Below are 22236 nucleotides of genomic sequence, written 5' to 3'. Positions count from 1 at the left end.
ATTTAATATGAATTTATGCCATAAAAAAACCTATTACATAAAAAATAAAAGTATATTTATATCTTAATAACTACCAATAAAATTCAAATGAAAAACTTTCATAAAAACAAAATAAAACATCAAACACAAAAATGCAGAAAAAAAAAATTTGCATACCTTACGTTTCATTTTTATTTTAATATTTCATATGAAGTCCGTTGACATTTATTACCACTTGTAAACGTCTCAGCATTGAATGGACGAGGTTTTTAACTAAATCCGTGTTAATTTGTTCCCATTATTGCTGTGAGGTGGCACCTTCCGGTTATTTGGTGTTTTCGAACATTTTTTCTTTTCATCCTCTCATTTACTTTTTTTGGGCGTCCTTTGCGCCGGTTATTTGCACTTGTACCTCATTCTAAAAGTCTCTTAATTACGTATCTGACGGTAGAAAAATTAATACCTAACAAATCCGCTACTTCGCGATACGATTTTCATTGATTTCGAAATAATATAAGAGACGAGGGATAATAGATAATAAAATAGTAAAAATTAATAAAATACAACTGAAAAGAATAAAAAAAAAAGAAAAATGTATATATTAAAAAAAATACAAAATAGATGCTTCTTTAATATGTATGTAGTATACCTAAGAAATCATCTTTTAGTTATACTTTATACACATGAATAGAGTACAAAGATGTGGCATCTATCTTACAGATAAAACATCCTTTAATAACCCTTTGCTCAGATCCAGAGGTCTTCAATGTATTTTTGTTCATAAAAATAATATTTTTCCTTATAATTGCTTAGTGTCCTTAGTCGGATAAGACTTTTTTCCGTTCGGTTGGTTTCTCTATTCGCTTCCCTTATATACTTTTTCTTTCAGAAATAACAACTTTGATATTGTCTCAGTATCTCTAAACTGTGGGAAAATAGAAAAAAAAAATCTGAGATAACGTGGTATGAAATGATTATTTAACTCAGAAGAACATACATGTTTTCATTTTATATAAAATTCAAACAAAATACTCTATAATTATTAGAAAAACATATGCTGTTTATACAGCGAAATATCTTCCTCGATTTATAAATGCTCCAACAAAGGTCTTAGTTTCTTTGTATAAAAACCTGGCTGTTTAATTTTATGAACTATGAAGTTTTTCGTGAATCATTTTCATATTCATATTCATTTACACTTTCATAAATTCGAAATAAAATATAAACTTATTCTGAACATCATTTTTCTTATATTTACGCAAAATATAAGAAAATAACTATAAAAAATAAAACTATATACAAATAGCTTACGAGGACAAATCGCAGACTGCTGGAAACTCAAACTTTAACAAAGCAGAAATATTAAAAAAATAAAATAAATAATTCTGATTCACAATACACATATATAAAATAAATAGGATGAAATAAATAAATTTAAAAAAAACAGCTCTCTAAGTAAAATAAAATAACACTATAAAAGCTTTAAAACAAAACCATGGTATCGCCATTGTAGGAAGCATTAATTGTTCCAAGTGAACTTTCTTACACCTTTTAGGTCGTTTTATTATTTCTTTGGTGACAACGTGATGTTTTCTAATTGTGATGGCCCTGAAGAGACCTTTGTACCTCTTCAGCGCTTTTTTCGTTTATACTAAATTATTTATATTATTATTATTTTTTTTTCACTGTTTACTTTAAATTAATATGTATATGGTATGATACAAATTTAAAACTAAATTATTTTTATTTTATTTTTTTAACAATTGGATTTCTAAGTCTAAATATTAGTGCTGTTTATATAGAGTTAAAAAAAAATCAAAAATTACAAATTGAATTGATTGAACTAATTAAAAAAATTCAAATTCGTAATATAAACAAAATTGAAATTTCGATATATAATCAGGTTAAAGAAATGGTAATGAGATTAACTTTATAAGAATGTCCAATTAGTTTTATAAATTGTATTGGAAATTATATTAATTTAGGAGAAAAAGTATTTAAATAAATATGTCAGTCTACAATTTTTCAAAATATCTGCTATTTTAGTAATTTATTTAATGTTTACCAAAACTTATAGATTATTTAATGAAAATGTTTAGCGATTGTTTTTAAATGAATATCTAATAAAATTTTAAAATAGTTATAGCGATTTTATTAATATAAATTTTTGTATACGATAAAAAAAATTATATAATTAAGAACTAAATTATTTTACTGTTAGTTTTATGAGAGATATTTTGTGACTCCAAACTCACTCGCGCCATATGGACTTGCATGACTGAAGGACTAGTACTTAAGAGGCAAATAGTGAATTCCTTAGTATAGCTGAGTCTTGGAGGAGGGTTGTGGATTAATAGTGCACTGTCATTGGCTGGGTAGGGATAGTAGGGGATAGTGCCGCAGTTTATGGACCAATTAAATTGCGAGCCTCAGTTAGTTCTCGGCCATTTAACCTCCCTTTCCTCCAAATGACATCGGATATTGGCTCAGCTTTATTGTTTCGCTTTGTTTTTTTGTTTTTTTATAATACTTATATTGAACATCTGGTACCTTAAGCAAATGCAGTTAAATCAGAAGTCATAAGAATCCCCTATAAACACTGAGATATTCCCAGCCTATTTGAGATAAAATCGAATTTCATATTTTAAATTTTTAAAAAATGAGTCCATTTTATGTTAGAAATTTGTTCAGTTCATGAATTTAATTTTTTATTTTAAAAATAAATCCTTAAATAATATTATTTCAAAAATTTTTTGAGACAAGGTAATTATTTATTAAATAAAACCACAAATTGTATCCAATACTGTCTCAACACTTTATTTCTTACTAGTCCAACGTTTCGGCTATTCCAGCCATCTTCAAGGACATCTTCAATACAAATCTCCTCCTCACATTAATTTATAATTTTTATTGCAGGCTATTCTGCCTAGGTCATTTTCTTCATTTTAATTTCAAACCTATTTATTTAAATTTTAAAACCATTAACTTTTATTTTTGTCTACAAAATTATCAACAATATAAAATACACCACCATATAACAAAGATAGTTTGTTATGCAGAATATCTTATCTATCCTTATCTATCTATAAAAATGGGAGTTAGTAGCTCATTGGTAAGACACTGTGCTACTAACTTCAAGGACACGGTTCGAACCCAGCTGTTGCAGTAGATTATTTTCACTATGGCCATGAGTCAGCCCTGTGAGTTAGTGAGTCCTTCGGGGCCCACCCAGCCTCATAAAGTAGGTACCCTTAATTGGTTAAAAATCTAGCGGTCGAACGTGATTCCAAATCACCCCTTCCACAACCGTTGGTCTAGTATAAGTACTTCCTTAAAAAGTACTCCAACCCTTAATGGGTTGTAGTGAAACATATTTATTGATTTTTTTAATATACAAAAACTAACAGATATATCTAAGCCTATGGATGATAGGTAATAGATTTATCGTTGCCTGATTAATGTTATTTTGTCACTACAAGTATTTTTAATTTCAGAGAATATGTTCTTTCAATAGAATTTGTGATTGTAATGAAGTACCCACACTTTCTTATCGGGTACTATACCTAAATCAGAGGGTTTTTTTCTTTATATTTTCGTGAATAATTGTTTTTTGTATATCAAGACTTTTCTCTTTTCCTATTCAAAATTTTAAATGAACCACAAAGAAAAAGTGCTGTTCAATAATTTTCTCTCATTTTCAACGGTTCTTAGAATTATTTGTTGTTTATATTTCATATTATATTTATAATGAAATATTCTGTCAAGCTATTCCCAACCCGATTTATTTCAAATAGCCATTTAAAATAAATGAAACCAATTACATACGGTACTTGACATAGTAACAAATTGGAGAAGAAGAAGCCAATTGGTTCAAGTCATTCTGTCCTGATGATTGTTCTTGAACAAAGAAATCTCGTGTCTCTTTCTTCTCCGAAGTCCGAGAGAATTAACTGATATTGTCTGTAGATAGCTGAAAGGGCGATAGAGAAAATTCTTTTGTTTCTCATGAAACTATAGCGATACGAAAACGATAATATTTTTATGCAATCACAGATAAAATTTACCTTACGCTTTGCTTAATTAGCTGTTCACCTATCTAAACAAATTAGTGTATAAAGATGCAGCTCATATGTGAAGTACGTATAGTTGCATATTTAGGGGCACATCTATAAGTTTGACCATTTCTAATTTGAACTACGAAAACTGTATAAATTTGAGTTTAAATTTTAAATATGATATATAATTATTTTTATGTATACGGGAAATTTTTCATATTACAATACCTCTTCGATAATGATTAATTTTGTAAGAAAAAATATTACAAAAAACTCTTTCCCTTCGGGGATCAATGCTACTGAACCAGCCAGCTAAATCAAATTAATTAATGTATTTTTTAATTAAAATGAATAATATTTTTTAGTAGTACTGTAATAATAATATGGTAGTACTGTAACACAAACACACACACATATATACATATATATATATATATTAGTTAAGCTTTATTCTTACTTCTTTTGCAATTGAATCTTTATGAAAAATTAAATAAAGCTGACTCTAATCCAACAGTGCCCTAAGCTGGCCAGTTCTTCCAGGGAGTTTCCTTCCAGCTTCCAGCATTTTCTTTCTTAGCTTACTGCCTGTTAGGAAATTAAAAGTAACTTTCCCTTCTTCGGATTCTTAAGTATAAAAATCATCGCTGTGTTAATGAAGACGAAGAGTATTATGAAAAGACAATCTTAAGAGTAACTTTTTAATAAGCTTTAAAGATAAATTCAATTTTAGTGATATTTTTATAATCTTAAAATTTCATGAAAATATTGTGATAATTGGCAATTTTAAAATACATCATATTTCTCAGTACACCAAATCAGATTATAGTTCTCTGAGCTAAATTAACTAAAGGAAACTTTTGTTTTTCATCCAATCCCATAGGAATGGAAGCAGAATTGTGATATTGTTATCTATTTTGTTCATTTCAACTTGAAAAGTTGGGTCTAGTAATATTGATGCACTGTAAAGTTGGGTAGTTTATTTCAACTGAAAAGTTAAAAAGAAATTGCTTCATTTTTTTATGTGAGTTATAAAAGTTACTGGGTTATAATTTTTTTAAAATTTTCCTGGAGTTGGATGGTGCAGGTATATGCCATAGTGTGTAGTCTTCTAATTTTTGACATTTTTATTCAATTTCCCAATAAAGCCTCTATTATATCTTTTAATTTTTTTAACTTTTAACAATAAATCTTTAAGTTTATATTTTTTATTTGTACTTCATAAACAAAAAAAAATATCAAGTTGCAGTGTAACTCTTCGTGTTTTTTTTTACATAATTTTTAACATACTTATATTTACAATAAATTTTACAGCATTATTATGTAATATATTATTAATTAAAAGTATTAGGTAATAGATAAAAATAAAATCCTCTAAAATATTCTACATAAGTTAAAAATATCTTAAAAACGTATTGTCAAAGTGTGTATTATCCATTATTCTATAGGTTTTATTCCGATTTAAAAAAAAACATGTCACATAAAATGAGTGGTTTGTATGTTTAATTTTCCATTTCTCATTAAATTTACATATTAAGATTTATTTTCTAGAAGACTGAACGCCACACATAGGTCTGTCATTCCCTGATCTCTAAAATTAATTTTAATTGAATCCCTGATTTCTTTATTTATAGTCATAACATTGACATGCAGTATTAAAAACATTCAGAGAAAAGATTTTTTCGTCTATATCAAAACAACTTTTATCTGATTTTTTTTTAAATTCTGCATTAAAGTGATATTTAAAGTCATAGCATTGACGACTTTAAATATCACTTTAAATCAGTGAGTTAGAATCAATGTGATCAAATAATTTCCAAATTTAGATTTCTCTATTATTATATGATTTAAAAATCTGGAACAAAACGAATTTTGTCAGAAAATGGACTTTGATCGGGATCGCCTAAAATAAAAGTTATAAATTGACAAAAAGGTAAAAATTAGTTATAAATATAACAACAATTTTCATAATTATAATCTTTTTTTATTAATGAACCATGAATAACTAAAATAGGTATCTATATCATATTATTCATAGTTTTATTTGTAGCTAATGTTTGCCTACATTTTTAACTAACATTCAAATGAAATAATGGTTTTGGCTACCAAGTAATTATTAAATCCAATTTGATACTGTTAAACTCATCTGAAGTAAATTTGGATTTCTTTTTATATTTACAAAAAAATAATAATAAAACGACTTAAAGTATTTATCTCATTAATCCGCTCTGACCGGGGACCACCCAAAAATACCATTACGCTCCTGATTGAGAATACTGATACTTTATGATCTATAATACTACATCAGGAATCATCATAAAATTTATTTTAGAATTATTTCAACAGAAATTCTTATATTTTTATAATTAGATTAATCAAGAAGTCATGAATTAATATTTAGAAGGCTGGTGAAATAAATGTATTGTTCTTTTCCCCTTTATACAGTCGGTTTTAGGTTTATTAATTTTTACAAATTTCATCTCATAACTTGTGCCAATCAACTCCTATCTTCTGCCTGTGCCTATATAGATCACAAACGCTATTGTTATAAAGATATGTTTAGTTTTTACTTAGCTATCCTAAAATCGATATATATTTGATGTTATTGAGTAATTTTTATTAATGGAAACGTTTACTGGTATGTACTAGTAATTTTGTGACCAAGTTCAGTTTTACTGTGCTGCGAACATAAAATATTTTGGACTAATTCTTTCTCATTAAAGAGTTTTAAAATTTATTTATTCAACTTGTTTTGTGATTGATTTCGTCTGTGTCTTTTTTTCTAACGAATTGGGATAAACAGAAGAAAGCCTAAGGATAAATATAAACTGGATCAGAAACTCCAGAGGTGTTTCGTTAAACAGATACGGGGGAGGTGAGAGAGGGAGTGGGAAGAGGGGAGAGAGGAGATGCCACGTAATTACTCGAAGAAGAAAAAAAAAAGCTAATTTTGTGAATCTTGATTAATCCTAAGACATAGGTAGTAATGATCAGGGTTTCAGGGGTAGGTCCCACGAAATGAAAATTTGACCCTTCCATTATGGTTAGCAAGGTTGGTTATCAGTAGATAAACAAAAAAAAATGAAATGACGAGAATCCATCCTGAAGATGAAGACAAAGCCATAAATGAGTGGATTATAAATGCGAAAATTACAAGTTCAATAAAACCTACAAAAAACAGAAGAATATTCTTGGAATAAAGTTTATTAAATAAACTATTTTAGAGAAGAAGATCGAATCTGCTTCCTAAAAGTTTGCATATTATTTATAACCAAAAATATATTTAATTTAGTGTAGTAGATTAATATAAAAAAAACCTTTACAGGCAACGTGGAATCCAGATTTTCATTTACATTATTTCAGAAAACACAATGCTGAATGCTTGTATAATTCTTTCATCTATCATATCACAATAATTCTTGAAACGTAAAAATTTAACAAATTTATTGGTTATAATTTTTAAATTATAACCAATAAAGTTTACAATTTATCCACTCGACTCTGTAGTATCCTTCACCTTTTTAATGAAAAGCTGTAATATATGAGCTGCTTTGTATCGCAAAGGCTTGGAATGCCGAGTGTACTCCATTTTCATCATCAAAAACACGACAGGCATGTAAAGAACTTGATGACATTAGGACAAAGATGTGCTTTGAATGGGTTCATTTAATGATAAAAGTGAGTTAATAAATTTTCAGAACCCTAAATAGTCAGTACATGGTTTACAGTAACTGATGGCACAAGATATTTGCTTTATAAGATGATTATTTATATAATAATAATCCATTTACAGCAAACCATACATAGTCTAGGTAGCTAATAATTAAAGTAAAATTATAATAATAAATTTTAGCTATTAAGAACTTTAGGAGAAGTAAAATATAAAAAAGCTTAATTTTAAAAAAATGCAATTAATTAAAATTTACTACCCCAAGTATACGTATACTTAACAATTTAAAACAAAAATAGAAGAATTTCCATTTTTTTAATACGGAGATTTCGGTAATTAGCAGATAAAACTGAAGGAGTTGGCTGTAAGTTGTGAAATATTTTTTTTTAATTTCAATTATACAACACAGTTTCCTTATAATATTATTTCATAAGCTAAGTACTGCTGTCGCAGTCGACGACAACTCATCTAAGAAATAAACAACTGAGTTAATTTTTATTTATAAAGCTTATTTCTTTTCCAATTATCATTTACTCTGTTCTTATAGCAGAACTAATGTTCACAAAATGGAAGACATTTTCTTTATTGCTTCCATTACGTTATTTCATTTCTAAATTTTTACAGGATGTAGTGAGTGCTAAGGACTAATTAAATTAACTCAAGGGAGCGGGACTAGATCATTTGATCTACTGCCTTATTTTAGACTTTTTATCCTCAATTAAAATTTCATTTGTATCAATTATTATTCGAGATTTATTGCTATATCTTAGGCGTATTACAAGTGCAAACAAAGCCTTCTTTATTTCATCAGAAATACTCCGAATCCTAAAATATCTAAAGCGTGAATATACCTATATATAATATATAATTGAAACCGAGGCTCAATTCGGCACTCTACCGTTCAAGAAACAGAATCAGGAAAGCTTTAATGAATGTCCTACACACAATAAGTGGAGCTTACGTGGTAAATAGCTGCTTGCAGAAACTAATCAGTAATAATCTCATGAAATGGTGTCAAGATGGTTAACCCATTATTGGTCACTGCGTTAAAATTTCTTTCACATAAATCGTTTTTCGGGTCTGTGAGCTGCTTTCTGGAATCTGTAGTTCACAGTCTCTTCCTTCTATACCTCGCCCCTCCCACCACTCTAGCAGCTCTAGGGAAGTGTCCAGCCCTATCTCCGAGCGAATAAGAAAACAAAAAAGAATTACGACGAGTGTAAAAGACCTATAAGATATGTCCCAGTCATATGGTGTTCACTTGCACCAGTTGTGCACTAGGGATTTCTACAGACTGAGCATTTTTTTTTTTTTTTAGTGTTATTTTCTTATAATATTATATATCTGGATTTTGATTCTTTTTATAACTTTATCTGTCTCAAAATATTAATTTATGTTTATTAATATTTTATAATTATGTTTGTTTTTGAAATTTTTTAATAATATTTGTATAATAAATATACATTTATTCATATCAATGTTTAATTACTATATTTAAAAATGAAATGTCCAGGTAACATGGCCGTATCATGCACAGAATAAGGGAGGAAATTAAGTTTAAAAAATATAATTTTTTATGTACTTTAATACTTCTATGAAGATATTAAATACTATAAAAGTATTAAAGTAATTTTCATAAGTTATATTTTTGAAGAAAAAAATTGTTTTGAATAATTATTGCCGGAACCTATGTATTAAATTATTTCAAGAGACCATCAATTACAGGATAGACAAATTTCCTTCAATAAAAAAAAAATCATTAAAGTGACTAATGTTTAAAATTAATTGAGTGTGCTACATGTACAACACATATATTACATTATTTACCATATATATGTATGTGTTTGCGTATGCATATTTTAAATCTTCTGATGTCGAAAAAAATTTGGATTATCTAGAATTGATTTTTTTTTTCAAAATTATCAAGAGATGAAAGTATTCTTAGATCAAAAAATAACACATGAGTACAAGCAGGTCTTATAAAAAATGGAAAAAAACACCAATAATTGCCAAAGAATAGAGATGATATATTAACAAACATTTAGATATGTTATTCAAGTTAGATTATTAAGAGATAATAAATCGCTTTAATTTACCATTGTTCTATAGCTTACTTGCAAAAAGCGTTATACATGCCTAGAGCAGCCATTAAAGAGGATGTTCTTGTAATTACATTAAGCAGAGCAGAAGCAAAAACCGTGATTGCACCCCAACTTCCAGCTGGAAACTGAATTCCGAAATAATATTAATCATAGCAGAAGTCCTTGACAAAAGCGAATACAGAGCAACTCCTAAACCATAGGAGAATATATAATATATAAAGTACGGACTGAGTGGAATTTGAGCTAACAAAGGCCGTCAGGTGATCGACTAGATCAGCTGATCGAGATGTACATATAGAGGTGCTGAACCAAATAACAATAGTTCATTCCGGTGCACCTCTACTGCATTTCCTATAACTAACAGCTCTTAAATCACTACAATTCCAGAACATGACGCACATGCACTACGAACTTCAGCTAGAAACTACAACAACGCATCATACGTCGAAAGTCTCCCTGCTTCCTTCAATTCAATCTTCCAATCAGTCACCCCATCCCCATTTATAGCGAGGTGGCAGGGCAGGAAAAGTTCCAAAAACCCTGTAAACATTACCCTATAACTCCTTTATTCTCGTGCCCCTCCCCTCCCCCCTCCTCTACTCTTTTTTCGACTTTTGAATGTTTTTTATTATTTAACATTATCTTTTGTCTGTAAATATTAATTGTTTTATTTTCTCTTCTTTGCTTAATCAACATGAGGAGGCCCCTCCAGATATTTTCTAGTAGAATTCATATGGAAAGGACACATCAAAACAAGATAAATATTTCACCGTATACCTTCAAGTACCACTGGTAGAAAAAGGTAATATCCAATTTGAATTATGTAACCATACGTAATGTGCCTATTAATTTAATGTGTTTCTGTTTCAGAGGAATCTAAAAAAAAATTAGTCTGTTAAGTCGGTCACAAAGTGTTCTTATATCTACTTTTAACATATTTTTTCTATAAGTATCTTCTTGCTGTCACTTAAATTATATATGCTCACCTACCGTTGCGATGATGCTAGAGCAAAACTGAATTGAATATAGGTGGGAAGGTAAAATAGGGAGTAACATAAATAAGCGGCAATAGCAATATCAAAGGGTCAACAAATTGTATACAACAGTATAAACAAACCAGATGAAATACTAGGAAAATATAAACGTTTATATCCCATCATCAGCAAAATGCTCAAGGCTACACCTCTCCTGGGTTAACCTTGATATTATTGACGGTTTTAAAAAATAAACAAATAAAATTCATTACAAATTAAATTCAATAATTTCAGAGCCAGTATAAACGTATTTAAAAATTTAAAATGAAATGTTGAAGGAAATGAAAGAGAAGAGGTAGGTTGACTCAAATATGAAATGCACTGTTTGAACTATAGCAGTCAACCGATCTCAATTATGCTTTCATGAAGTGGAAACAAATAATCCTTATTATGAACAATGAAGTGATCTCATCTGAGAACTACCCGTACCTGAGGATAGGGTAACCTTACCTGAGGCAATAATGTATCATTAGTGTTAGTATGGTAAACTAATGTGCACATTATTTTCTTAAGATTTGTGATACTTCCTGTAGGTTATAATAGTTCAAGTTGGAGATTTATCTTTTTAATTTGTTTAAATTAAACACGTGGCTCCTTGGAGCAAGGGAATTTTCGCTAACAGTAAAAACAGGTATTTTTCACACTCCCCATCTTCCCATTTTTTACTCAGGCCACCCATAAAAAACATGCATTTTTCAAATATTTAAAGCTCGTATACAGGCTATTCCGTGCCGTTGTTTCAATTGTTTTCTTTTTTAAATTTATATAAGGGGCAGTAATTTCTATATTTACGTCGTTTTTTTTCTAAAAATGGGGATCGAGAATGGGAAAATGAATAAGAGAAATTCTTTTACCACATCGGAACACGCTATAAATTTGTAAAAACCTTTTGTTATACCGAATTCTTCCAAAATTCGATTCCCTCAAAGTGTCAGAGTCCGTTCCCTGTAGATGTCATACGTAATCTACAGCTCCTTTGATCACTACAGTTAATTACGTTGTTGTAATTATCTCCCTAACACTTTAAAAATTCTTTAAAAGTAATAATGTTTTTAGGATAGTTCAAATATCATAACAAATTGTAGAAAAAATATTCTTTAAAATTTACCTCCTTCTAGAAGTGCTACTTCGCAAGTACTGCCAGTAAATCCTGGAGGGCAGGTACATGTAGGGTACTTCCCAGCGTGCCTAAAACAAAAAAAACCTCAAATTAGACAACATATTTTAGATTAAGTGTTTTTTTTTTGTTTAACTGGTAATATTTTTATTATCAATACTCATTTATCGAATTCCTTGAAAATAGTCAGAAATACGTGGTTCATTACTTTGGACTTTTAATAGACATGGGATCCACAATTGAAGAAAAAATAAGATGCTCTAAATTTGTTTTTATATCCTTTCGAGACATTAAAAAATGAAACATAAACAGCTATAAAATCATTTACTGATCAGTTCGGATCAACAGATCATAAATATTTGGTGATAAAATATTTAGTACAAAACTACTGATATATGGACATTGAATTGAAGTAATATATTTTCCTTTATGTAGGTATAACTAAAAAAAAAATAATAATAAGAGGCCTCAAGATCGTGAAAAAACTTCTTTTTGGACCTAGGAAGCAGTAACACTTATGAAAGATAGATTATGTCTTAATCATAAAAAAAGGAAAGGATTCCATTTATATCTACCTCGGAGCCTTTATCTTACTTTCCTAATAAACATTCCAAACTCTAAAAAATAGAAAACCTCTCTTCACAGAGGTCCTTGCACTGCCAACTTTTATATTGTCCTTTATTTCTGTAGCAGTAAGAATGTCTCAGGCTGAGGCCACAAAATGGGTCAACGCTGCGATAAAGCCATTTAACTGGGGAGGAAGGGATCCACAATCAAATCCTTTTCCCCCAAAAAACCTTTTTTTATGTCAAGGCCTTGTATTTAAAAGGCAATTATGAGGAGGCAATTAAAGTATCACGTATAAAATAAATCCTTATTACTCTCACAGGAATAATTCAGAAGTTTTTTGCATTCCCAGGACATTTGTGGATAATTGACAAATATTTTAAACACAGTTTTCATTATTGCTTACAAAAAATATTATATTACCGTTTATTATGATTAATTAATTTATTGGTGATAAATTTTAATTTATTTGTGATAAATTAATTTTGTTTCGGAACGATGCATTTAATTTAATTTTCATCAAATATTTTATAAAATGTATTTTTTTCTTGTATTATACATGCAGGGAATCTTCCCAGGTTTGTACTGAACTAATATTTCTCTCAAAGGTTAAATATTTACGATTTATTTTGAAAATTTTTACCATTCATCGTCATTGAGTAATGTTAAAAAATTTTTTTTTTACTCAGAAATGAGTAATAATCCTGCGGCAATTATTCTCTGATCAAAATTTATTACTAAACTAGTTTATTATACATTTCATTGTAAGTCATATTAGCTGATTATATTACGTTTTACTAACGATACGAATTAACTTCATGTTCAATGTAAAATTATAACCCATGCAGAGTCAGGGGTTCAGTATTTTTAAGGAAGTATTATTTCTTAAACGGTTGTGCCATGAGGTGATTTTTTCAAGATCACACCCATGTTTTCCCCCAAATATGGGTACCAACTTTATAGAGGCTGGGTGGGCCTCATGACGGCTCCCGTACCTAAAGGGTTTACTCATAGCTACTGTAATAAGATAAATAATTATCTTCTGCAACCGGATTTGAACATAGATCCGGGAGTTATTAGTGCAGCAACTTTATCGATTATTTACTCTGCTCCACGGATATAACTTCATATGTTTCAAACATTATAACACTTAAAATTTTAGCAATGGATAAATATGCCCATCTATCAACTAGCATCCTAATTGTATTAAAAAAAAGAAGTTAATTCAATACAATAATAAAAAATATAAATTAAAAAACTAAGGATTTTTTATTCGTTGTTTAACTATAAAGCGAATTCTCTCTTTTTGAGAACATTAAGTAGCTGTATAAATTAAATATTATACGCTCTTTTGAAAACTGCACACAATGCATCAAACTAGTGTGTTATATCATAATTGTAGTTCTATGTGCTAATTTTTAACGAAAAGTTTTAAACAATCTAAAATTTTGTGATTATTTTTGTAAATCTACAAGATCACTCTGAAACCTTTTTGAACATTCATACTTTAATTATGAGCAGCAGTTATGATTTTCGACATCAAACATATTAAATTCCTGCAGTTCAAAGTCCTTTGGAAGTTCTGTTCTCCACATTATGCTACAAACATCTTACATCATGGTCTCTGTAGAGTGGTTCTGAGACCTTTTCTGGATATACTGGGCGCCTGTGGTTCTAATGACCGCATTCAGTCTTTGCTGGCTTTCTGGCTGAGAGATTTGCATTTAGCTTCTGCAATAATGCTTTGCCATCCACATCTGGATGATAAGGCTTAGTTAGGAGTGTCTTAGACAGAATGTAAACATTGAATTGATAATTGTAAATTTCAAAATAATTTTTCATATTTATACTTCCATTATATTTATATTGGTTAATTATTTATTCATTTATATACTTACTTTATTTGATCTAAATATATACCTTTTTAACCATCATTATTTGGTTTTCTTTAGAATGTACATATGTGATAATTATTACCATTGATTGAGAGTATTTTCAGTACTAATTCCTCCCAAGTGTGGGTTCAAATCTGGTTATGGCAGATAATCATTTATGTCACAGAAGATGTTAGTATAAAGCTTATCACTTCCTGGGGATGCATGCCGGATTTTTTAATTGACTTCCGTATATTTTTACGTTTATAGTCAAACACCAATAATATTTTTTGCAATCAAGTTCAATATAAATAAATTATTACATTATTAGATGGAATATATTTAATATTTGGTAATAAGCTTATAAATATTATTGCTGGAATTTTGCTCCATACATTAAAAACAAATCATAAGTTGACCAGAGTTCGTTATTCCAGGAGTTATTTGTCATGGAGATGTCTATTTTGGCTTAATCTGAAGCTAGTTAAATATAATATAAATTATTTTACAATGAATATTAATTTCATAATATTAGCAAAAAATGAGTTCCTGGTGTTAATTTTTCATTCTTTAGTAAGAATACAGTAGTAAGGAAAACTGTATCTAGGCAAGTATTGAACGTAAAGAGTTCTAATAGGGCTCGATTTGAAGATCATTAAATACTTCATAAAATAGTATATAAACCTAATTTTGCTCCAAATGGCCCTCCCACCTAAAGCATTTCATCCTTCTGAAATATCTAGCATCATTCAAAGATTACCCACCCGCAAAGCTCCTGGATTCGACCTAATAACATCCCACATTCTAAAACTTCATCCTCGGAAAGCCATCCTATTTCTCACCTACATAAATAACGCCGTACTCCATTCCACATATTTTTCTGACCCCTGGAAATTATCTATAGTTAAAATCCCAAACCTCCAAAAGCCTCCAGAATACCTATCATCCTATCACCCTATCTCTCTATTACCGATCATGGGCAAAATCAATAAAAAACTCATTTTGAAACGCCTATACCCCATCCTGGATTCCAATCATATAATCCTAGATCACCAGTTTGGATTCCGAACATCCCACTCTACTATCCAGCAGTGTCATTGTGTGGTGGGCGTTGTCTCGTCTTCTTTGGAGTGCGGAATGTACTGCGCGGAAGTCTTTTTCGATGTAGAACAGGCTTTTGATCGAGTCTGGCACCCGGGACTGCTTTACAAACTCCGTAAATTCCTACCTCCTACATACTTTTTCATCATTCGTTCCTTTCTCATTGATAGATTCTTCCAAGGAAACCACAATGGTTCCTATTCATTCCTCTATTCTCAGTCCACTGGTGTTCCTCAAGGTAGTATCCTCGGTCCCATACTCTACACCGTCTATACAGCTGATATTCCAACCAATCCTAACACTATCCTCACCACGTATGCCGATGACACATGTGTGCTCGCAGTTAATAATAACCCATTAATTGTAGCCCAAACTCTCCAACCCCATATCACAGCTCTCGAATGGTGTCGTAATTAGAGGATTAAGATAAATTCCAACAAATCCAATCAAATAACATTTACCCTTCGTCGTAAACCCACCGACTGCCCTACAGTTTCATTTAATAGTGTTACTCCTGTTGAACAGATCCGCTACCTTTGACTAGATTTGGACAAACGATTAACCTGGAATCCTCACACATGACTGAAAAGACAGGAAACTGCACGTCGATTTCGACTATTACAGCACTTACTAGACAAACGGTCTAAACTTCCAACACATTACAAAAGAATGATCTACACGACTGTAATAAAGTCAATCTGGAGATATGGATTTGAGATTTGGGCTCCTCTAAACCTTCGAATTCCTCTCGTATCCAATCCTTATAATCAAAAATCCTTCGTACAATCCTCAATGGTCCATACTTTGTCACAAATAAAATCATACATAAAGACCTTATTGTTCCCTATGTAACCGATCTAGCCCGAACCAGATATCACTCCTTCCATTACAAACTCTCTAACCACTCAAACCTCCTAGTTTCTAACCTTGCTCCTCTTCCATTCCTTACAATCCTCCGAGGCGCCTGAATAGAAGATGGCCACGAGACTTGCTAATGTAAAATGTCATTAAAGTGGTACCAATTGGTAGTTGCTCAACACGCCTGTATCACTTCATTTTAACTAAGATAAAATTTACTGAATGTATTATATAATATACAGTTGTAAATCTCAATAAAGATATTTAAAAAAAAAACTAATTTTCTAAGAATAGCAGTTTTCATATTTGCTGAAATAATATTGAAAAATTATATCTCGGAAGTTATTCAACACAATTAGGGCTCCATTTCACATTGAACTCTATTAGGGCTCAAGAAGCGCGTTAATGCAGCATTAATTATTTTATAATGATATTTCAGTTACCTATATTACTTTAGAAGTTATTGTCAATAATCCTAAAAATATTCGGTATCCATTTTTAAAAAATCTGCGATATTAGTGTTACGGACTCAGTATTCCTACATTTTTTTTTAAAACATTTTCACATAAGAATCCGTTTACAGAAATTAATATATACTATACATTTATTTATTATATTATTTAATTTACACTTATTACAAAGCTAAATATTAAATCAGAAAGTGGGAAAATCTAGCGGTTGAGCGTAATATTGAACAGATCATCTCCTGCACAACAAATGTTAAAAAAAGAGCACTTCCATACTAAGTATTGAGCCACTAAACATTCATGGGTTATATTTTTAATATAAATATATAGTGAAGATTAATAAGTAAAGAAAAATAGTTTACAAGTAGTCTAATCTTGACTAGTAGTCAAGGTTTGTAATAACCATTAGAATTTGTTTTATTATGGAAATAGCCAATAAATAATAGTTTTAAAACATTTTTGAACCTCCCAGTATAAATTATTGAGAGCATCAAGTCTGCCTGACTCATTGCACATCGTGTAGCCAGCTCCACTATCTTAAAACTGTACCGTAAGAAGAAAAATCCCTTTATCATTCCTTATACTAAATGAAACGGTTTATTGACTGGAAGGACCAAATAGCTCGGAAGAATTCTTTAGTGAAACAAATCTATTCGTCCTAAGCCAACTTTTTTACGTCCACAGCTTCGATTTTGGCAACTATTTACAAAATAAAAAGAGTAAATCATTTTCATTGGCCATATAAATGTTTCCATTTCCAACACCAGTCATAAGTTCGACATCCAGCGGATATTATTAAAATTATTTAATTGTATTAATTTTTCAGGAGATGATAAAATAAAATAATAGATCATCAAAGATTATCACGACTGTTACATTCATAGAATCATAAAATCCGACGGCACCACCACACCTTGATATTTGCATGCCTTAGTCGAATTCATACCACTAGTGTTAAGAAAGACGAAACTTTCAGAATTTCCTTGAATTGGATGGATTGCTACAACTTCTTGAATTTACCTGGTTGGGAATAATTACTTAACTGCTTCTACTAAATAATTTGGTGCTTACAAAGTGGCAAAATCTTATGAAAACAATGTTCTGTTCTTGTATTTAGTATTGAGGATACAACAGGCTAAGAAGGAGTCAAGAAAAATATATTAATTGAATTATTTTCCACGGGGTTTATTATTTATATATTTTTTTATTTGACATGAATTATTCATATTTTAACAGGGTAAAACGAAAAAAAAAAAGATTTTCCCCAAAAATATGTGTTTTTGTGCGTTTTCACCCTTACAACGTTCTTTACCGCTTTGTTAGCTAAGTCGGCTGCAACAGATAGTTATTTTTCCTGTTGCTGAAGCCTTTGGTCAACTCGGTGGGTTCGGGAGCCCTCCCTCCATAAAGTGGGTAACCTTAATTGGAGGGAAAATCTGGCGTTTGAGTATGATCATAAACAAATCACCTCCTTGCACAACCATTATTGAAGGAACAACATTTTTACAACATTCTGTATAGATTTTCATTTTAATTTCCGTCAAATAAGGATGTTTATAATTTTTCTTATCCTTACATCGGTTTGGAGTAAAATGACATGAACAGAACGACAAGGTTGGAATTTCCCCGCCCTCAAAAAACACTATTTAACTTGTCAGAAGAAGCTATTCATTTAGCGATATGTTTTTTTTTTTTTTAAGGATCCCTCAAATGCTTGTTAGTAGTTATCACATATTTGTTTAACAATCTTATTAGTTTTTTTTAAAAATAAATTTAACATAAATTTATATATTATAAATCTAAAATAAATTGTTTAAAAAAATATATCATTAGAGGTAACGTTTTTAGCGAAACGCATGTAATATTTGTAATCCCTATTATCCACACAATAAGTTTAGAATATTTTGATCAAGTTTTCACAACAATAAGAAAAACTAAACTCTAAATTCAAACTTTCTTCGTTATATTCGAGATAAATACGTTAGTTAATTATTCTGTTCAATGTATTGATAAGAACAAACGACAGAATATTTTAGATATTCTTTTCAGATCACTTAACGAAAATGGAAAATAGTAACATATTCAAGGAGTGTCGATAATAGTGTGAATATCATCCTAAATGTAGGCATCTAATAAAAAAATTGGTAGACCCTGAAGGCGGGCATGAGTTTGTAAATATTCCTCATAAATAATACAAAAGGATTGATCCCGGGGAGTGTTGCTTATATCCCGCCAGAACTCTCACCGCAAAAAGCCAGGCGCCTTGGCTAAGCTGATAATACCACACAATTACCATGTCTTAGATAACTCTTGTATATATGTATAACAATCTATGTTATTGCTTTATTTACAGATTTGTCCATAGATGGGAAAGATTGATGGGAACTCGAGTGGGAGACATTATTTTCGGAACCCACTATTGAAGTATCATTTTCTACTACTGAACTCGTCCATTTTTTTTTCTGTAAGCATTAGACCTTTCAATGGTTGTTCTATTTCTAATAAGAGATTGTAATCTTTATTTATGAAGCTTAATTCATTGCACTAATCTGCCATATTAGAAAATTGATGAGGGATTTCATTATATGAATGTTCAGCTGGAGGTGTTTTTTGTAATCATTCAACTCTTGATGTTATATTTTCTATAAATATTAATGTTCGTTTAGTTACAATTCTTTCTCATAAAATTATAATAAATATTAAAATTCTAATTATAGATATAATTCTTCCTACTGATGAAACAATATTTCATCTTGTATAACTGTCTGGGTAATCAGAGTATCGTCGAGGTATTTCCTCTTAATCATAAAAAATGTTGGGGAAAAAATGTAATATTATCTCCTAAAAATATAGTAATAAATTGGATTTTTAATCATTTAGGATTTATTCTTAGTCCAGTAAATAAAGGGAATCAAAGTAGTGATGTCATATAAGTATATTAGTATCTTTTGCTAAACATTTATTGGGTGTTGGTAAGTATACCTACCACAATTGTATTTCTTTATGAGGCACAACCGTTATCGATCTGTAGTTTAACATAAATCATTCGTTTCCTATTGATCAATTGTATGAAATTATCTTTTTTTTTTTAATTTCAGAACCTCTATTTTTTATTTAATAATTAGTTTTTATGTCAAATTACATGAAAAACCGAAACATTAAGAATGCACTAAACGCGTGAGGAATTTAAATGAACATCGGGTACTTGTGTAACACGTTATCTTCATGACTTTCTTAATGCAGAATAACATTGTGATATAGATAAGGTAACACAAATTTCAAATAATAAATGTTAAAATTTACAAAAACATATATACTACTGATTATATTAGTACGAGAGGGTTTTCGGAATAAACGTCAATAATAATCAAAATAAATAAAATCAGGACACTCCGTAAATGCCTAAAGTTATATTTGGCTATAAAAAAAAATAACTTAAATATCTTTATATATATTATATATTAAGAGAAATATCTTTAAGATTTGTTGTTTCTAGCGGCAATTCAAAGTAAGCAACAACCACTGAATTAAAAAAAAATTCCGGGACTTGTCGGGAAGAATAAATAATGAATTATGAAATATTGAAATTAAAAAAAAATGATTTTTTTTTTTGCGCATTACAATATTCATTAATGGTCTTTCCGTTGTTAGTTTATATCAATAATAGTCTTGAAGAAGAAAAATTGAAATGTGCACTCACAAACTTAATATTTAGATCACTACTCTTCTTTCATGCGAGTTTTATCTGGTCTGACTAAGCCAATATTATCTGGGCCGTTCTTATCTTCCTCACTATTATACATCTGTCTTAGCTATGTTTTTCCAACTCTTCTGTGATTTAGACAACCCCATTTACAAATATCCCGCATTAACAATTCTGTAGCAGCCCATATTTATAATAACGCATCCACAAGCTCCCGCATCCTATCAAGTTAAATCGTTGCATATCGATGTCTCTAAGATATCTCGCTATCTTAAGAAATATTCAGCTGATAAAATAGAGGGAAGATCTTAATTAATAAATCTGTTGTTTTCAAACTTTACAGACCTGAATTCTTAATTGAATTTATCAAATTTTAAAAAACATAAAAAGCTACTAAGAAATAATAATTTATTTATTCATTTTCTATTTTGCAGAGATGATGTATAAAAAACTTCATAAAAAGAATTTTTTAAAAATCGAGAGAATATCTTCGTTCAAAAGATTATACATTTTCTATGATTTATTTCGTTGAAATTAAAATAAATTTTTCTTACCAGCTTTCTTTGCTGCATAAATAAGTGCTTAAACTAAGCTCAGAAAGTCAAGCAGTAAACTTTCTGAAAGAGAATGCCACTTACTTGTAGCTTTTAAAATTTCATGAGCACATTAAAGAGAAACGATAGTTCCATAGTTCCAATAGACGGAGTAAATGCTGATTGAACTGTATAGAATTGTAAATACTTAAAGGAACAGTTAGAATCCAAACTCCTCGTCTACGGTCGCCATCAATAATTCCACCTCCATTCCATTCCAGAAGTTGTTTCATATGTTCAACGAATGGCGCAAGAATTATAAAGCATTTGAGTAAATATAGAAGATAATGATTCTACTGAAGGGACATAATTGTTTAGAAAATGTATTCAAGGAACAATAATGATATTGAAATTTATATTTCTTTACAGATGTTGTAGAATTGATCTGAATTATCCATTTATTTAAAAAATACCCCTGCCTTCAGTTTGCAGCGGCAGGACTGGTTCTGAAATCAAATGGAATAAAAAAACACAATCCATCGCAGAAACGGATCCAAGGTTTCGCAGTTTGTGGCATTACTTCATTGCTTTGAAAAAAGTAAATCCTTCCTTCAAAAGCAAATCCTAATAATAAGATACAAGCCATAATCCAACGGAAAATGTCTACAAATTTTGATCGGCGAGAGAATACCGTAACACTTCTCTTATTGGACACCTCTCTATAACGGATTTCCTCATAGCGGACAACTTTGTCAGTCATCTGACCAATAAGGCTCAAATGTAATCCATTTAAAACCCTATATTACGAAATATTTTATTCCTAATCAGAAGTACTTTCTCGCGATTCCAGATTCGACAGTTATTGACGCCAATTAGAGACATCTAGTAATAGTTTGGCCAGAGAATTCATTTAAGCATGCAGAATATCAGTGTTTTTATATAAAGTATTCTGTATGTGTAAAAAATAAAATTAAGCCCTATCAAAAGTTGATCTTTTACGTTTGAAGATACGAAGTCCAAAAATTGAAAAAAAAAATATCCGTCTACGACTTTTTCCTATGACTACTATGGCAATTTCCTGTTAAATTGCTAACCAGAGTTACAGGTTACCTCGGTTGAGGTACGTAATGAGAGTAATACGTCTGCCCAGGGTGATTTTATAGATTCATAGAAAACGCC

General features: G+C 30.0%; 1 protein-coding gene across 1 annotated transcript in view; it reads right to left on the bottom strand.

Moving 5' to 3' along the window:
• LOC106683606 (protein cueball) overlaps positions 1 to 22236 on the bottom strand; it is a gene marked incomplete at its 5' end in the record, with an annotated part of 111339 nt that overhangs the window by 13925 nt on the left and 75178 nt on the right. Inside the window, one exon of the mRNA XM_014425177.1 lies at positions 11946 to 12025. Coding sequence (XP_014280663.1) covers positions 11946 to 12025 — 80 coding nt within the window. The remainder of the gene's footprint in view (positions 1 to 11945; positions 12026 to 22236) is intronic.

Source organism: Halyomorpha halys, unplaced genomic scaffold (genome assembly GCF_000696795.3).
Source record: "Halyomorpha halys isolate HHAL.00 unplaced genomic scaffold, Hhal_1.1 Scaffold499.1, whole genome shotgun sequence".
NCBI lineage: Eukaryota > Metazoa > Arthropoda > Insecta > Hemiptera > Pentatomidae > Halyomorpha > Halyomorpha halys.
The sequence above is the reverse complement of the archived record's forward strand: the minus strand, read 5'-3'. Positions and strand labels throughout refer to the sequence as shown.